The sequence below is a fragment of the Cucurbita maxima genome, unplaced genomic scaffold (genome assembly GCF_002738345.1).
Source record: "Cucurbita maxima cultivar Rimu unplaced genomic scaffold, Cmax_1.0 Cma_Scf00086, whole genome shotgun sequence".
NCBI lineage: Eukaryota > Viridiplantae > Streptophyta > Magnoliopsida > Cucurbitales > Cucurbitaceae > Cucurbita > Cucurbita maxima.
The window spans coordinates 177,147-194,803 of record NW_019272102.1 but is presented as its reverse complement, the minus strand read 5'-3'; the positions used below and the strand labels follow the sequence as shown (position 1 = coordinate 194,803).

Below are 17,657 nucleotides of genomic sequence, written 5' to 3'. Positions count from 1 at the left end.
TGAGCCCAAAATAGATTTTCTTGAATTTGGCTTGTTCTTGAGGTTATTTCTCTTCGTTGTCTTCTATGGAAACATTCTTTGGAGGTGCAATTGGGATCGTCCTTGCTTGACGTATTCTCGTGTATCGACGAATTGGATTGGGGCAATGATTTCTTGGACTTTCAGCATTGTAAGAACAAGTTTGAAGAGAAATGGTGTAGAATTGCTCTTGAATTTTGAAGAAATCTCAGAGAAGGAGACCAAAAATCTAAAAGCTTATTGCCTACTATTGGGAGCTCGATTGTTGTTCCAAACTATTGCCTAAACTTTCAACTTTACAGGGCAAGCTTAAACAGACATTGAGAGCTTCAGAACCACTATGATTTTGAGATTGAAATTTCTGGATAATCCGTAAAAAATATGTACACGGGTTAGAGGACACATATTTTTATCCCTTTTTATTCAGGGTTCTTATAACCAACTACTCTATTTTTCTATTAAACAATATCGTCACAACATACATGACATTACTGCTATGCATGAAAGAATTCATTTACAACATTTCATAAACAATGCTATGGACTTAAATGTTCATAAGAACTCAATAAAACAATATTGTTATGAACAACATAGTGGAAAACAGATAACATTAGTTTAAATAAAAATAAAGCAATGCCCTGATCTAACCTAAGGATCACTAAAAATAACATGAATGCAACTACCCTAACTTTGGTTTCTTGGCCTTGAACGCAACGTTGTCATCCGTAAATGGGTATCTTACCTTTACTTTAAAATAAGAATAGCATGTGGTTTGAGTACTTTAATAAATACTCAGTAAGTAATCCCACTATTAGGTCGGAATATGAATGACGTGTAATATAGTGGGACCTATCCTTTCATAAATACATTGTGGCATGGGCTTGGGCTTTGTTTTTCAGTCCGAGCTGAGTTGAATATGTTGTACTTCCCTACACACGACTCATGAATGTGCACATTGACCACCAGGTGGGTTGGTATAAGAGTACTCTATGGGTTTGCCTCGTCGAGCTTGTGCACACTCACACTACCAAATACCATGAAGGGAAACGACCAGCATAATATCATACGGAACATAAATATTTTAAGGTATGTGTTTATACAAATCATAATGGGGAAGTATCTCAATGCACCTCCCATAAAAAATGCATGAGATCCCTAACATTAAAACACGACATAACGTTCCTATGAGACATACATACTTGATTCTTGTCATATTGTTCATGATTAACAATACATGGTTTTTGTAATGTTTCATAGGCATAGGGTGTACTAAACATAATATAGAAGTATCTCGATGCACGTGGTATACAAAATGCATGAGGTCCCATAACATCAAAACATGACATATATTCATGGCGCTAATCATACCTCAAATCTATTCCTAGCATAGTGTCCCTATGAGATATAAATACTTGATTCATTTCATATTTTTAATAATTAACAATACATGATTTTCTAATGTCTCATAGTCCTAGAATAGTGTATATGATATCATAGCGTAACTTGTATGCAACATATCATATATCATATCATATACATAACATAGTATATGTCATACAATCATAAAACACGACATGTGCAGGGGCCACAGGTAGCGATGTCCATTCCCCGTCATCATCCCCACCATCTATTTCATTCTCCATTTCCATGAAATTCTCTATTTATTTTTGTGCGGATCAAGGTAAGGGATTCATGGCAAGGAAGTGGCAGGGATCGGATTCCTCATGGAGAATTTTAGTGGGATTTAAATCCAAGAGTCACCAAGAGTTTTGAAGATGAAAGGCCAAGAATCTTTATAGGAATAATGACTTTTTAAGGGTTAGGAACAGTGGCATTGTTATGTCTCTGTTTAGTTTTCGAAAACCTTATAAATACATTTGTTATTACTATCGTAAAATGGTAAAGTAGAGCAAAGTAAAAAAAGAAAAGAAACATAGAAGAAATAGAAGGTTTTTTCAGAGTGTTCTTTGTCTCCTTCTATCGTTAGTGTGTGTAGGACTTATTTCACAAATTTATGAGTTTTCGTTAACAAAATTATATCAAGCCAATGGCGAATGTGTGTCAAATTCTGCTACCACGACTAGTGAAGACAAACTACGGGAATTGGAGCATTCATATGAAAGCTTTTCTCGGTTCTCAAGATGCATGGGAGGTGGTCGAAGAAGGGTTAGAAGAACCAAAAGATACCACGGGTTATACAGCGGAACAAAACAAGACGTTAAAAGAGGTGTGATCAAAGGATAAGGCGACACTATACATGTTGTTCCGAGCCGTTGACAAGTCGGGCTTTGCGAAGCTTGCCAATGCAACTACTTCAAAAGAAGCGTCAGAAACTTTAGGAAAAGTGTTCAAAGAAATCGACCGAGTCAAGCAAGTGCGTCTCCAAACTCTTCGTGGCAAGTTGGAGAGCATGAAGATGAAGGAGTCAGAAAGTGTATCTGACTACATCACGCATGTACAAACTCTAGTTAACCAACTCAATCGAAATGGAGAAATGTTAGCCGAGACACGGGTTTTGGAGAAGATTTAAAGGTCATAACCAACAACTTTAGAATGTTGTATGCGCGATAGAAGAGTTAAAGGACCTAGCAACGTTTACAGTCGACGAGCTAGCCAGTTTTCTCGAGGAAGACGAGCAACGTAAGAAGAAGAAGGAGGAAACACTTGATCAATCACTTCAAACCAAGGCGTCAATCAAAGATTAAAAGGTACTCTACTCTTAAAATTTTGAAGGTAGAGGTTTTGATACTGAAAGTAGTAAAAATGGTCACGGTGCTCAAGGAAGTAGTCATGAAGGATAATATAAGAAGAAGGAACAGCCGAGCCAAGCAAATTGGCATGGAAGAGGACGCAATGGAGGAAGAGGTAGTCGATCAATTTACTCCAACATTCAGTGCTACAAATGTCATAAATATGCACTATGCAAATTATTATAACTCCGACAAATGTTACAATTGTGGTAGAACATTCAGTGCTACAAATGTCATAAATATGCACTATGCAAATTATTATAACTCCGACAAATGTTACAATTGTGGTAGAACATTCAGTGCTACAAATGTCATAAATATGCACTATGAAAATTATTATAACTCCGACAAATGTTACAATTGTGGTAGAGGGCCATTTTGTAAAAGATTGTCGAGCCGATAAAAAGGTGGAAGAAACAATCAAAATGAAGATCTTAGGTCTTCTCTTGATGGCTAAAAATGAAGATCTGAAAGCGTAAGAACACGACGGAGAAAAAGACGATGGCGGTAGTTGTGAGGCGGTGAAAACCGTTGGAAACGAGGGGATACACAGGGGATTCGGCAAAATCGCCATATTGGAGATGAGAAAATCGAAGAAGGAATCTGGATTGAACACGCAATTGACGAACGAGCCAAAGAAACTACCAGATCATCAGAAGGAGAATAGAGATTTAGAGCAACAACCAAAATCTACAGTGGATAAATCTATGGAGAAGTCTTAGTTACAGACATTGAAATCCCTGAACGAGCGCATTTTGAAGGAGAAAGTAGAGATTGAAAAAGAAAAGAAAGCTTTTAGAATTGAAGATTGAAAGCTTAGAGAAGAATGGGCTGAGCTGAGTGGGAGTTCTTTCTATCTCACACAGGAGAAGAAAGAGAATGGGAAAGTAATTTCTAAGCTTGTGAAAAGAATTGAAGAAGTATGGAGAAAGAGAGGAATGTTAATGATAAGTCGTGGGTTCAAAACCAAGGTGCGTGCTGGAAAGTGAAATTCTTTACATTGAAGCGTGGCACCATACGGATCGAGTTGAACATCCTTCTAGTCAAACTTGGTTAGACGTGGGCGTGGGTCGGAAGAGCTATCACGTGTCGAATATCGAGTGGAGCCGAGTCACTTTACAACAAGCCTGACGCGTTATTCCACCCAATCATCAATACGTGTCCCTCAGGCTTTCTGACACTCTTTCCCTCCCTCAAGTTGACACGTGGCCGCTTTCCCTCCCGCAAGTTGACACGTGACACGCTTTCCCTCCCGCAAGTTAACACGTGGCCGCTTTCCCTCCCGCAAGTTAACACGTGGCTTGCTGGCTATCTGACGCGCTTTCCATCCCACAAGTTAACACGTGGAAAATTTTCTCTCTTGACAATGCGTCTGATGCGTTATTCCACCCAATCGTCAATACGTGTCTCTCAGGCTGTCTGACACGCTTTCCCTCCCGCAAGTTGACACGTGGCTTGCCGGCTGTCTGACGCGCTTTCCTTCCCACAAGTTGACACATGGCTTGTCGAAAAATTTTCTCTCATGAGAGTTGCAATACTGAATCTGGCCTTCAAAGTGAGTTCATTAACCTCTTTGTTCGTGAAAAGACTATAAGAAATCCAAGAATTTCATCTTTCTAAAAAGAACATATGGAACCGCCAAAATAAGTTCATTTACCTCCTTCTTGTTTCTGAAAGAACTCTCAGAAATCCTCGAATTTCATCATTCATTGAAAGAACATATCGAATGACTCAGATCTAAAGAAAAATTGTGAACGGCCGTATCATCGATTTAAAGTTTGTACTGTTGTAACCCCGTATCATGTAAAGATATTATTAAGAATTAATAAAACTTGGCCTATGTAATTGTCGAACCTACGACCTCCATGTGTCCAAGGCCTTTTTTGCATCTGTTATTTTGGCTTTTTAACACGACAATCTTACAACTGAGCTTATTGGGCATAGATTTTATGCACATTATAGATCGTTAGCTCATAATCCAACCAATCGAGTTTCGTTTACATAATTTTATGCATAATAAACTTAAAAAAGTCATTATCTTCTAAAGTTCGTAGTGTTTCTCGTATCATGAAAAGATATAATTAAAAATGAGGGAAATTGTCACATGGAAGTGTCGAACATGCAACCTTCGAGTTATTAGCACGATGCTTTAACCAACTAAGCTAATAGGCCATAAATTTTCTTGCTTGACAATGCGCTTGACGTGTTATTCCACCCAATCGTCAATACGTGTCCCTCAGGCCGTCTGACACGCTTTCCCTCCCGCAAGTTGACACGTGGCTTGCCGACTGTATCACGCGCTTTCCTTCCCACAAGTTGACACGTGGCTTGCCGAAAAATTTTCTATCATGAGAGTCACAAACTGAATCTGAGAAATCCTCGAATTTCATCCTTCATAGAAGTACATATCGAACAACTCAGATCTAAAGAAAAATTGGGAACAGCCGTATCATCTATTTAAATTCGTACGGTTGTAACCCCGTATCATGAAAAGATATTATGAATAATTAATAAAACTTTGCCTATGTAATTGTCGATCCTACGACCTTTATGTTTTTAACACTACAATCTTACAACTGAGTTAAATGGTTATAGATTTTATGCACATTAAAGATCGTTAGCTCCTAATCCAGCCAATCGAGTTTTGTTTACATAACTTTTTGCATAATAAACTTAAAAAAAATCGAGTTTTGTTTACATATCTTTTTGCATAATAAACTTAAAAAAGTCATTATCTTCTAAACTTCGTAGTGTTTTAACTCGTATCATGAAAATGATATAATTAAAAATGAGGGTAATTGGCCCCATGTAGGTATCGAACTTGCAACCTTTGCATTATTAGTATGACGCTCTAACCAATTGAGCTAATAGGCCAAAGGTTTTCTCACCTCACAATGCGCCTGACGCGTTATTCAACCCAATCGATAGGCTGTCTGATATGCTTTCCCTCCCGCAAGTTGACAAGTGGTTTGCCTGCTGTCTCACGCGCTTTCCTTCCCACAAGTTGACACGTGGCTTGCCGAAAAGTTTTCTCTCATGAGAGTCGAAATACTGAATATGGCCTTCAAAGTGAGTTCATTTACCCCCTTGTTCGTAAAAAGACTCTGAGAAATCCTCGAATATCGAACGACTCAAATCTAAAGAAAAATTGTGAACAGTCGTATCATCGGTTTAAAGTTCGTAGTGTTGTAACCCCGTATCATGTAAACATATTATTAAGAATTAATAAAACTTGGCCTATGTAATTGTCGAACCTACGACCTCCACGTTTTTAACACGACAATCTTACAACTGAGCTAATTGGGCAAAGATTTTATGCACATTATAGATCGTTAGCTCCTAATCCAGCCAATCGAGTTTCGTTTACATAATTTTATGCATAATAAACTTAAAAAAGTCATTATCTTCTAAAAAAAAAATCGTAGTGTTTTAACTTGTATAATGAAAAGATATAATTAAAAATGTGGGAAATTGGCCCATTCAGGTTTCGAACCTGCAACCTTCGCGTTATTAGCACAACGCTCTAACCAACTGAGCTAATAGGCCATAGATTTTCTCGCCTGACAATGCACTTGATGTGTTATTCTACCCTATCGTTAATAGTGTCCCTCAGGCTGTCTGACACGCTTTCCCTCCCGCAAGTTGACACTTGGCTTGCCGGCTTTCTCATGCGATTTCCTTCCCACAAGTTGACACGTGGCTTGCCGAAAATTTTTCTCTCATGAGAGTCGCAATACTGAATTTAGCCTTCAAAGTGAGTTCATTTACCTCCTTGTTCGTGAAAAGACTCTGAGAAATACTCGAATTTCATCTTTCGTAAAAGAACATATCGAACGGCCAAAATAAGTTCATTTACCTCCTTCTTGTTCCTGAAATGACTCTCAGAAATCCTCGAATTTCATCTTTCATGTATGAACATATCGAACGACTCAGATCTAAAGAAAATTTTGAACGGTCGTATCATCGGTTTAAAGTTCGTACTGTTGTAACCCCGTATCATGAAAAGATATTATGAAGAATTAAAAAAACATGGTCTACGAAATTGTCGAACCTACGACCTCCACGTTTTTAAAACAACAATCTTACAACTGAGCTAATTGGCCATTGGTTTTATGCACCTTATAGGTCGTTAGCTCTTAATACTGCCAATCGAGTTTCATTTACATAACTTTATGCATAATAAACTTAAAAAAGTCATTATCTTCTAAAGTTCGTAGTGTTTTAACTCGTATCTTGAAAAGATATAATTAAAAATGAGGGAAATTAGCCCATGCAGTTGTCGTACCTGCAACCTTCACATTATTAGCACAAAGCTCTAACCAACTAAGCTAACAAGCCATAGATTTTCTCATCTCACAATGCGCCTGATGTGTTATTCCACCCAATCGTCAATACGTGTCCCTCAGGCTGTCTGACACGCTTTCCCTCCCGCAAGTTGACACGTGGCTTGCCGGCTGTCTCACGCGCTTTCCTTCCCCACAAGTTGACACCTTCAAAGTGAGTTCATTTACCTCCTTGTTCGTGAAAAGACTCTAAAAAATCCTCAAATTTCATCTTTCATAAAAGAACATATCGAACGGCCAAAACTAGTTCATTTACCAACAAGAACATATCGAACAGCCAAAACTAGTTCATTTACCAACTTCTTGTTCCTGAAATGACTCTCATAAATCCTTTAAAGAAAAACTGTGAACGGTCGTATCATCGGTTTAAAGTTCGTAGTGTTGTAACCCCGTATCATGTAAATATATTATTAAGAATTAATAAAACTAGACCTATGTAATTGTCGAACCTATGACCTCCACGTTTTTAACACGATAATCTTACAACTGAGCTAATTGGGCAAAGATTTTATGCACATTATAGATCGTTAGCTTCTAATCCAGCCAATCGAGTTTCGTTTACGTAACTTTATGCATAATAAACTTAAAAAAAGTCATTATCTTCTAAAAATCGTAGTGTTTTAACTCGTATCATGAAAAGATATAATTAAAAATGAGGGAAATTGGCCCATGCAGGTCTTGAACCTGCGACCTTCGCATTATTAGCACGACGCTCTAACCAACTGAGCTAATAGGCCATAGATTTTCTCGCCTGACAATGCACTTGACGTGTTATTCTACCCTATCGTTAAGACGTGTCCCTCAGGCTGTCTGACACGCTTTCCCTCCCGCAAGTTGACACGTGGCTTGCCTGCTGTCTCACGCGCTTTCCTTCCCCACAAGTTGACACGTGGCTTGACGAAAAATTTTCTCTCATGAGAGTCGAAATACTGAATTTGGCCTTCAAAGTGAGTTCATTTACCTCCTTGTTCGTGAAAAGACTCTAAGAAATCCTCAAATTTCATATTTCATAAAAGAACATATCGAACAGCCAAAACTAGTTCATTTACCAACAAGAACATATCGAACGGCCAAAACTAGTCCATTTACCAACTTCTTGATTTACCAACTTCTTGTTCCTCCTTGTTCGTGAAAAGACTCTAAGAAATCCTCAAATTTCATCTTTCATAAAAGAACATATCGAACGGCCAAAACTAGTTCATTTACCAACTTCTTGTTCCTGAAATGACTCTCATAAATCCTCTAAAGAAAAACTGTGAACGACCGTATCATCGGTTTAAAGTTCGTAGTGTTGTAACCCCGTATCATGTAAATATATTATGAATAATTAATAAAACTAGGCCTATGTAATTGTCGAACCTACGACCTCCACGTTTTTAACACGATAATCTTACAACTGAGCTAATTGGGCAAAGATTTTATGCACATTATAGATCGTTAGCTTCTAATCCAGCCAATCGAGTTTCGTTTACGTAACTTTATGCATAATAAACTTAAAAAAAGTCATTATCTTCTAAAAATCGTAGTGTTTTAACTCGTATAATGAAAAGATATAATTAAAAATGAGGGAAATTGGCCCATGCAGGTCTCGAACCTGCGACCTTCGCGTTATTAGCACGACGCTCTAACCAACTGAGCTAATAGGCCATAGATTTTCTCGCCTGACAATGCACTTGACGTGTTATTCTACCCTATCGTTAAGACGTGTCCCTCAGGCTGTCTGACACGCTTTCCCTCTGGCAAGTTGACACTTGGCTTGCCGGCTTTCTCATGCGCTTTCCTTCCCACAAGTTGACACGTGGCTTGCCGAAAATTTTTCTCTCATGAGAGTCGCAATACTGAATCTGACCTTCAAAGTGAGTTCATTTACCTCCTTGTTCATGAAAAGACTCTAAGAAATACTCGAATTTCATCTTTCGTAAAAGAACATATCGAATGGCAAAAATAAGTTCATTTACCTCCTTCTTGTTCCTGAAATGACTCTCAGAAATCCTCGAATTTCATCCTTCATGTAAGAACATATCGAACGACTCAGATCTAAAGAAAATTTTGAACGGTCGTATCATCGGTTTAAAGTTCGTACTGTTGTAACCCCATATCATGAAAAGATATTATGAAGAATTAAAAAAACTTGGTCTATGAAACTGTCGAACCTACGACCTCCACGTTTTTAAAACAATAATCTTGAAAAGATATAATTAAAAATGAATGAAATTGGTCCATTCAAGTGTCAAACCTACGACCTCCACGTTATTTGCACAATGCTCTAACCAACTAAGCTAATAGGCCATTGACTTTCTTGCCTAACAATGCGCCTGACGCGTTATTCCACCCAATCGTCAATACGTGTCCCTCAGGCTGTCTGACACGCTTTCCCTCCCGCAAGTTGACACGTGGCTTGCCGGCTTTCTCACGCGTTTTCCTTCCCACAAGTTGACACGTGGCTTACTGAAAAATTTTCTCTCATGAGAGTCGCAATACTGAATCTGGCCTTCAAAGTGAGTTCATTTACCTCCTTGTTCTGAAATGAGAAATACTCGAATTTCATCTTTCGTAAAAGAACATATTGAACGGCCAAAATATGTTCATTTACCTCCTTCTTGTACCTGAAATGACTCTCAGAAATCCTCGAATTTCATCCTTCATTGAAGAAAATATCGAACGACTCAGATCTAAAGAAAAATTGTGAACGGCTGTATCATCGGTTTAAAGTTCGTACTGTTGTAACCCCGTATCATGTAAAGATATTATTAAGAATTAATAAAACTGGCCTATGTAATTTTCGAACCTACGACCTCCACGTTTTTAACACGACAATCTTGTTATGCCTATGTAATTCAAAACTAAGGTCGAATTGTATGAATAACTTGTTATGCCTTTTGGAAAAGAGCTCAATTCTTGTTCCAAACTGTTACCTAAACTTTCAACTTTATAAAGGAAGCTTAAACTGGCATTGAGAGCTTCAGAATCACTGTAATTTTGAGATTGAACTTTCTGGATAATCTGTAAAAAATATCTACACTTGTCAGAGGACACAGATTTTTATCCCTTTTTATTCATGGTTCTTATAACCAACTACTCTATTTTCCTATTAAAAAATATAGTCACGGCATACATGACATTACTACTATGCATGAAAGAATGTATTTACAACATTTCATAAATGGTGCTATGGACTTAAATGTTCATAATGAACTCATTAAAACAATATTGTTATGAACAACATAGTTGAAAACAGATAACTTTAGTTTAAATAAAAATAAAGCAATGCCCTGATCTAACCTAAGGATCACTAAAAATAACATGAATGCAACTACCCTAACTTTGGTTTCTTGGCCTTGAACGCAACGTTGTCATCCGTAAATGGGTATCTTACCTTTACTTTAAAATAAGAGTAGCATGTGGTTTGAGTACTTTAATAAATACTCAGTAAGTAATCCCACTATTAGGGTCGGAATATGAATGACGTGTAATATAGTGGGACCTATCCTTTCATAAATACATTGTGGCATGGGCTTGGGCTTTGTTTTTCAGTCCGAGCAGAGTTGAATATGTTGTACTTCCCTACACACGACTCATGAATGTGCACATTGACCACCAGGTGGGTTGGTATAAGAGTACTCTATGGGTTTGCCTCTTCGAGCTTGTGCACACTCACACTACCAAATACCATGAAGGGAAACGACCAGCATAATATCATACGGAACATAAATATTTTAAGGTATGTGTTTATACAAATCATAATGGGGAAGTATCGTAATGCACCTCCCATATAAAATGCATGAGATCCCTAACATTAAAACACGACATAACGTTCCTATGAGACATACATACTTGATTCTTGTCATATTGTTCATGATTAACAATACATGGTTTTTCTAATGTTTCATAGGCATAGGGTGTACGAAACATAATATAGAAGTATCTCGATGCACGTGGTATACAAAATGCATGAGGTCCCATAACATTAAAGCATGACATATATTCATGGCGCTAGGAAGCTAGTCATACCTCCAATCTATTCCTAGCATAGTATTCCTATGAGATATAAATACTTGATTCATTTCATATTTTTAATAATTAACAATACACGATTTTCTAATGCCTCATAGTCCTAGAATAGTGTATATGATATCATAGCATAACTAGTATGCAACATATCGTATATCATATCATATACATAACATAGTATATGTCATACAACCATAAAACACGACATGTGCAGGGGCCACAGGTAGAGATGTCCATTCCCTGTCATCATCCCCACCATCTATTTCATTCTCCATTTCCACGAAATTCTCTATTTATTTGTGTGGGGATCAGGGTAAGGGATTCATCGCAAGGAAGTGGCAGGGATCGGATTCCTTATGGAGAATTTTAGTGGGTTTTAAATCATGAGTCAGTCTTAGAGGGAAAGGACAAGAGTGTTCAAGATGAAAGCCAAGAATATTTATATGAAGAATGACTTTTTATGGGTTAGGAAATAATGACATTCTTATGTCTATATTTAGTTTTAGAAGACCTTGTAAATACATTTTTTATTACTATTGTAAAATGGTAAAGTAGAGCAGAGAAAAAAAAAAAGAAAAGAAATAGAGAAGCAATAGAAGGTTTTTTCAGATAAACAGAGTGTTCTTTGTCTCCTTCTATCGTCAGTGTGTGTGAGACTTATTTCACAAATTTATTAGTTTTGTTTAACAAATGTGTATTAAGCCAATGGCGAATGTGACGGGTCAAATGTCGCTACCGCGACTAATGAAGACAAACTACGAGAATTAGAGCATTCATATGAAAGCTTTTCTTGGTTCTCAAGATGCATGGGAGGTGGTCGAAGAAGAGTTAGAAGAACCAAAAGATACCCTGGTTTATACAGCAACACAAAACAAGGCGTTAAAAGAGATGCGATCAAAGGATGAGGGGGCACTTTACATGTAGTTCCGAGCCGTTGACGTGTCGGGCTTTGAGAAGCTTGCCAGTGCAACTACTTCAAAATAAGCGTCCGACACTTTAGGAAAAGTGTTCAAAGGAATCGACCGAGTCAAACAAGATCGTCTCAAAACTCTTCGTGGCAAGTTGAAGAGCATGAAGATAAAGAAGTTATAAAGTGTATTTGACTACGTCACGCATGTACACACTGTGGTAAACCAACTCAACCAAAATGGAGAAATGTTAGCCGAGACGCGGGTTTTGGAGATTATTTTAAGGTCATTAACCAACAACTCAACCGAAATGAAGGAGTCAATCAAGCACTTCAAACCAAGGCGTCAATCAAAGATGAAAAGGTACTCTACTCTCAAAATTTTGAAGGTAGAGGTTTTGGCCGTGAAAGTAGTAAAAATGGTCATGATTGTCAAGGCAGCAGTCATGAAGGATACTGTAAGAAGAAGGGACAATCGAGCCAAGCAAATTTGCATGGAAGAGAACGCAGTCGAGGAAGAGGCAGCCAATCAATTTACTCCAACATTCAGTGTTACAAATGTCACAAATATGGTCACTATGCGAACGATTGTAACTTCGACAAATGTTACAATTATGGCAGAGGGGCATTTTGCAAACAATTGTCGAGTCGATAAAAAGGTGGAAAAAACAATCAACCTAGCCTTGGATGACGCAACAAACGAAGGTCTTCTCTTGATGGCTCAAAATGAACATCTAAAAGCGAAAGAACATGGCGAAGAAAAAGATGATGGTCGTAGTTGTGAAGCGGTGGAAGCCATTGGAAACGAGGGGATACGCAGCAGCAGATTTGGCAAAATCACGATATTAGAGACAAAAAAATCGAAGAAGGAATCTAGATTGAACACACGATCGACGAACGAGCCAAAGAAACTTTCAAATCATCAGAAGGAGAATAGAGATTTAGAGCAACAATCAAAATCTGCCGCTAATAAATTTGTGGAGAAGTCTCAGTTGCAAACGTTGAAATTCCTGAACGAGCGCCTTTTGAAGGAGAAAGTAGAGATTAAAAAAGAAAAGAAAGCTTTTAGAAATGGATGAAAGGTTAGAAAAAGAAGTGGCTGAGCTGAGTGAGAGTTGTTTCTATCTCAAACAGGAGAAGGAAGAGAATGAGAGGGTAATTTGTGAGCTTATGAAGAGAATTGAAGAAGGTGTGGAGTGATAGAGGTCAGCTACTGATGAGTGGTGGGTTCAAAACCGGAGGAGTGCGTTGGGAAGTGAGATTCTTTACATTGAAGCTTGGCACCATACTGATCGGGTCAAACATCTATCTAGTCAAACTAGGTTAGATGTGGGCATGGGTTGGAAGAGCTACCACGTGTTGCAAATCGAGTGGAGCCGCGTCACCTTACAACACGCATGACGCGTTATTCCATTCATCGTCAATACGTGTCCCTCATGCTGTCTGACATGCTTTTCCTCCAGCAAGTTGACACGTGGCTTGCTGGCTATCTGACGCGGAAAAACAACAACAAAAAATAACACAATGCAAAATAAATGGATTTTAGCGTTTTTGAATTCTAAGCAAAAAAATTCTCAAGAGCTAATCGTATTTTTAAATCATTTTTATACTTCTTTAGAGGAAAAAAATAAATTGAAATTTCCGGGAGAAGACGTTAAGAGGAGCAAATCACAATTGTATAAACTATCAGTATTGAATCTTATGGAAGAATATAAATCGAAGTTTCCTTTATCGGAAATTGAATTACGTCAGCTACAACAGAAAATAGAAGATGACAGTATGAAGTTCGACCAGAGTTCAATATATAATGTTGTTCCTAACTTTATTAAAATCTTAATACAGAAGGATAAATTGAGTGCAAAGGATTATATAATTGAGAAATTAGCTAATGATGATGACATAAAAATGCTTGAAGAGTTGGGTCAATATACTCTAGAGGCATTAATTATTCACGTTCTGGGAATTGTTTTTAACACATATGAAAGTATGGTTCGTGCAGCTTCTTTAATTAATCAACTCGACTCTTCTGTACGTACACATTCTAGGTTATTAAAATCCCACTCCTCTCAAAAGAGCATTTCTAATGTTCATATGTCTGATAAAATGGAAAAGTCTGAGACTTTTTCCTTCAGTGTCTTCTTACTCGAGTTTATGGAGGAGCGGGGATTGGTAAGTTCTATTACAATGGAATCCTTTGGTAGTGGTGTTAAGAAAAAGTCGAAAGGTGGCTATTATTATGAAAGCAATCTATTCATTGTCTGTAATTTTGATGTTACTTTACTTCCGATCAAGCTCAACCTTCCTATGATATACCCACCTCTTGATTGGATGAGTGCGTGTCCGCCGAATCAATCTCCTAGATATCTCTCAGAACTATCAGGGGGTTACCTAAGTGGACCGACTGGTGAGATTTATGATCGTTACCGCTTATTAAGTTCTGGTGACCTAAATCACTTTTATATATATATAGGTTATTCTTCTTATTATAAGAATGATTACAAGTCTATGTGTAAAGTCATGAATGCGCTGCAGCGTCAGCCCTTTACAATCAACAGTGATTGGTTGAACCATTTAATGGAAAATGAAGACTATTTTGTTGACGATGGTCTTCTTATGCCACAATTTCTGGAAACGATGAATATCAGAGATGTTAGCCCCATTCTTAGAGAATTCCACATGAAGGATCAGGTAATATACAATGAATTTTCCTTTAACGATTTGTTACATACATTGATTAAGACTATCCAGCGTTCACGCTATGAACGATTAATTCTCAATCTCGCAAGAGCCTACGATGGCTATAAATTTTACCTACCCGCCTTTCTTGACTTCAGAGGTAGAATTTATCGCTATGGTATTTTGCATTTTCACGAGTGTGATCTTGCACGAAGCCTGATTGTGTTTGCTGATCATAATCATCAGAAGGAGGAGATAAAGTGTAATTCTTATATAAGAGATGAAATTAGCTTATCAACATTCTTCCATTTTAAGTCTTTCAACTCAATGGTTGAAGCAGTGGATTTTATCAACAATTTTAATAACAAAGACAATAAAATTATATCTCAAAACATAACGTTGGCTAAACGGCCTTTTCAGTTTGCAGCCAATATTTATGCAATGCTAAATCACAAATTTCAGTTTTTAAAAGACTTTGTCCCTATTACCCAGGACGCTGCATCAAGTGCATATAAGATTATGAGTTACTTTTTATTGGATGAGAGCCTGGCTGAGAGAACAAATCTCTTCCTATCTCTGGATAATCCAAATCAAATCCAAGATGTTTATTTGTACTTCCTCGCTGATCTCAAGGAGTTCATGAAAGCAGAACTTGATCCAAATTTATGTTCGGTTGTTTGCAAACACCTCTCTCGTAAGATTGTTAAATCAATCTTTATGCCAATTATCTATGGAAAAACTGTAATGAGCACATCAACCGATCTGATGGTACATTTCTCTCAACACCTTACGAGTAAGGAATGCTTCAATGTGGCCTCTGTCTGCTTTAAGTTCTTCAAAGAAAAATATCCAGGAATGGAATGCCTGATCAGGTTGATACGTCTTATAGGCTGGGTCGCGTCTTCTAGGGATAGTGCTGTTAAATATAATGTTAGTTACTTTACAAGTGTTCAGGATTATATGAAAATGGAGTCAACTTATATATGGGTATATGACCGACTTCATAAGAAGAGGCGTCGGGTTACTCTCAGAGTGTCTTCTTCTAAGAGAGATCGTTGGAAGACAGAGATCTCTACCTTCGTCAATTTCATCCATCAGAAGGATGCCTTTATTGCTATGAAAGTAGTTGAAGAAATGCTGAATTGTAATGCTCCTATATACACTGTCCACGACAACTTTATAACAACTGTTGAGAAAAGCCGATTTATTCCAATGGCTTATCTCGAAGTCTTTCGTAGCTTGGGCCCTCCACTTTCAATCATTAACAAGTTCATCTATATAAATGTTATTGAGAATCTTAAATATATAAATTCATTTGATTATGAAAATCATGTTATTTCCAAGGAATATCTTACTGAATTTTTAATTAAAAATATTCCTGAGAATATAAGTAAGCAGAACCAGATTCTTTGGGATAAAAAGATAAATGAAATAGTCACTTGTTACAGTCACTATGTGAAAAAAGTGTGCGGTGAAAATAATAGTGATTATGAATCATGGAAATCACATGAGGAAAAGTGGAATCAATTTTCATATAAATTGAAGAATTCTTTCTGCGTCCATTATTGATAATGAATAAAAAAAGAATGATGGCGTACAAAAATAAAACTATCAATGCTACTACTAAACAGTTATTGAATCGCTTATTTCAAAAGATAGAACGAACTGCATACCATGAACCTCATCCTGGTTTAATAATAGCATCACATTACTTCAATGAGCCATACCCTCTTGTTAACGAGATTGCGCTACTTAGTCTTACAACCATGGATCTCTTAAACCAGTTAGCTTACCCTTCCTTATCAGGTTACGGTAAGTTCACAATTTCCTTAACCATGAAGCGCTCTTTCGGGGAGGAGATCACATTTACGCTTTGTCAGGCTATACCCCTCACTTATATGGATTGTAAGTTAATTCCAAAAAGTGATGTCTATGCTCATATATCTCGATATATTCAGAAATATGCTGAAGTATACGACGGAGATTATATAGTTCGACTCATGATCCGAGTCTATATGGACAGCAAAAAGAAGGAAGAGGATAGGCCTTCTGCCTCTGAGGAGGAGAGATATAACACACTTTCTTCAATCATTGAAGGAAAATTGAGTGAGATCGAGGAGCCTATTACTGCAAGAAAGATCAAACATGGTACGCATAGTCGCTATCCAACCCATATCACAGCACTCAAACCACGTAGGAGTGAGCTGAAATTATTCATAGAACAGGAAAATTCAATTGCCTTAGTTCGTTTAATATTAATTTTATATATTTATTGGTTGTTTTAGAACTAAGGCAATTGAATTTTCTTGTTCTACACATTGTTAAAGAAGGAGTTAATCCTCATAAGGCATGTTGGGTAATAGGCTTTCCCACTCAAGGAGTTAATCCTCATAAGGCTTGTGGGGTAATAGGAATTCCAACTCAAGGAGTGAATCCTCATAATTGAATTCTCAACAGCGTCTACGCAGGTTGATAACTCGCCAGAGTAAGTTATTATAATCCCCTTCCTATGGATGGGTAGTAGTTGAATATAAAGCAGCTAACTGGCCTTGTAATTCGATTAGTGAATCCTCTGAAGTTATGTGGGTAATTGTCACTGCTTCTTATACTGAAAATGTCCAAAGTGTTCACCATCATTTCATTCTCTACGGCTTCAACGCAGGTTGATAACTCTCCATAGTTAGTTATTATAATCCCCTTCCTATGGATGTGTAGTATTTGAATATAAAGCATTTAACCGTCCTTGTAATTCGATTAGTGAATCCTCTTAAGTGATGTGGGTAATTTGCACGGCATATTATACATAAATTGGGAAATCCGGTCCCACTCCAAAAAGAGGATTAGGCACCACTCCAAAAGTAGGATAGAAGGAGTATACGCTACCAGCTAAAGTGTTCTCTACGTCGTCTAGGCTGTTTGATAACTCACCGGAGTGTGTTATTCTAATCCCCA

General features: G+C 37.5%; 1 protein-coding gene and 3 non-coding genes across 4 annotated transcripts; 1 reads left to right on the top strand and 3 right to left on the bottom strand.

Moving 5' to 3' along the window:
• Positions 1-6,240: 6,240 nt before the first annotated feature.
• On the bottom strand, positions 6,241-6,314 carry TRNAI-AAU. Its single transcript has one exon. It is a non-coding gene; the product is annotated as a tRNA-Ile (tRNA).
• A 1,460-nt stretch (positions 6,315-7,774) lies between these two features.
• On the bottom strand, positions 7,775-7,848 carry TRNAI-AAU. The gene has a single exon. It is a non-coding gene; the product is annotated as a tRNA-Ile (tRNA).
• Positions 7,849-8,684: 836 nt separating this feature from the next.
• Positions 8,685-8,758, bottom strand: TRNAI-AAU. Its single transcript has one exon. It is a non-coding gene; the product is annotated as a tRNA-Ile (tRNA).
• Positions 8,759-13,730: 4,972 nt separating this feature from the next.
• On the top strand, positions 13,731-16,274 carry LOC111472781 (probable DNA-directed RNA polymerase). Its single transcript, XM_023118430.1, has one exon. It carries the CDS (start codon positions 13,731-13,733, stop codon positions 16,272-16,274), a length of 2,544 nt encoding a protein of 847 aa, XP_022974198.1.
• Positions 16,275-17,657: the final 1,383 nt, after the last annotated feature.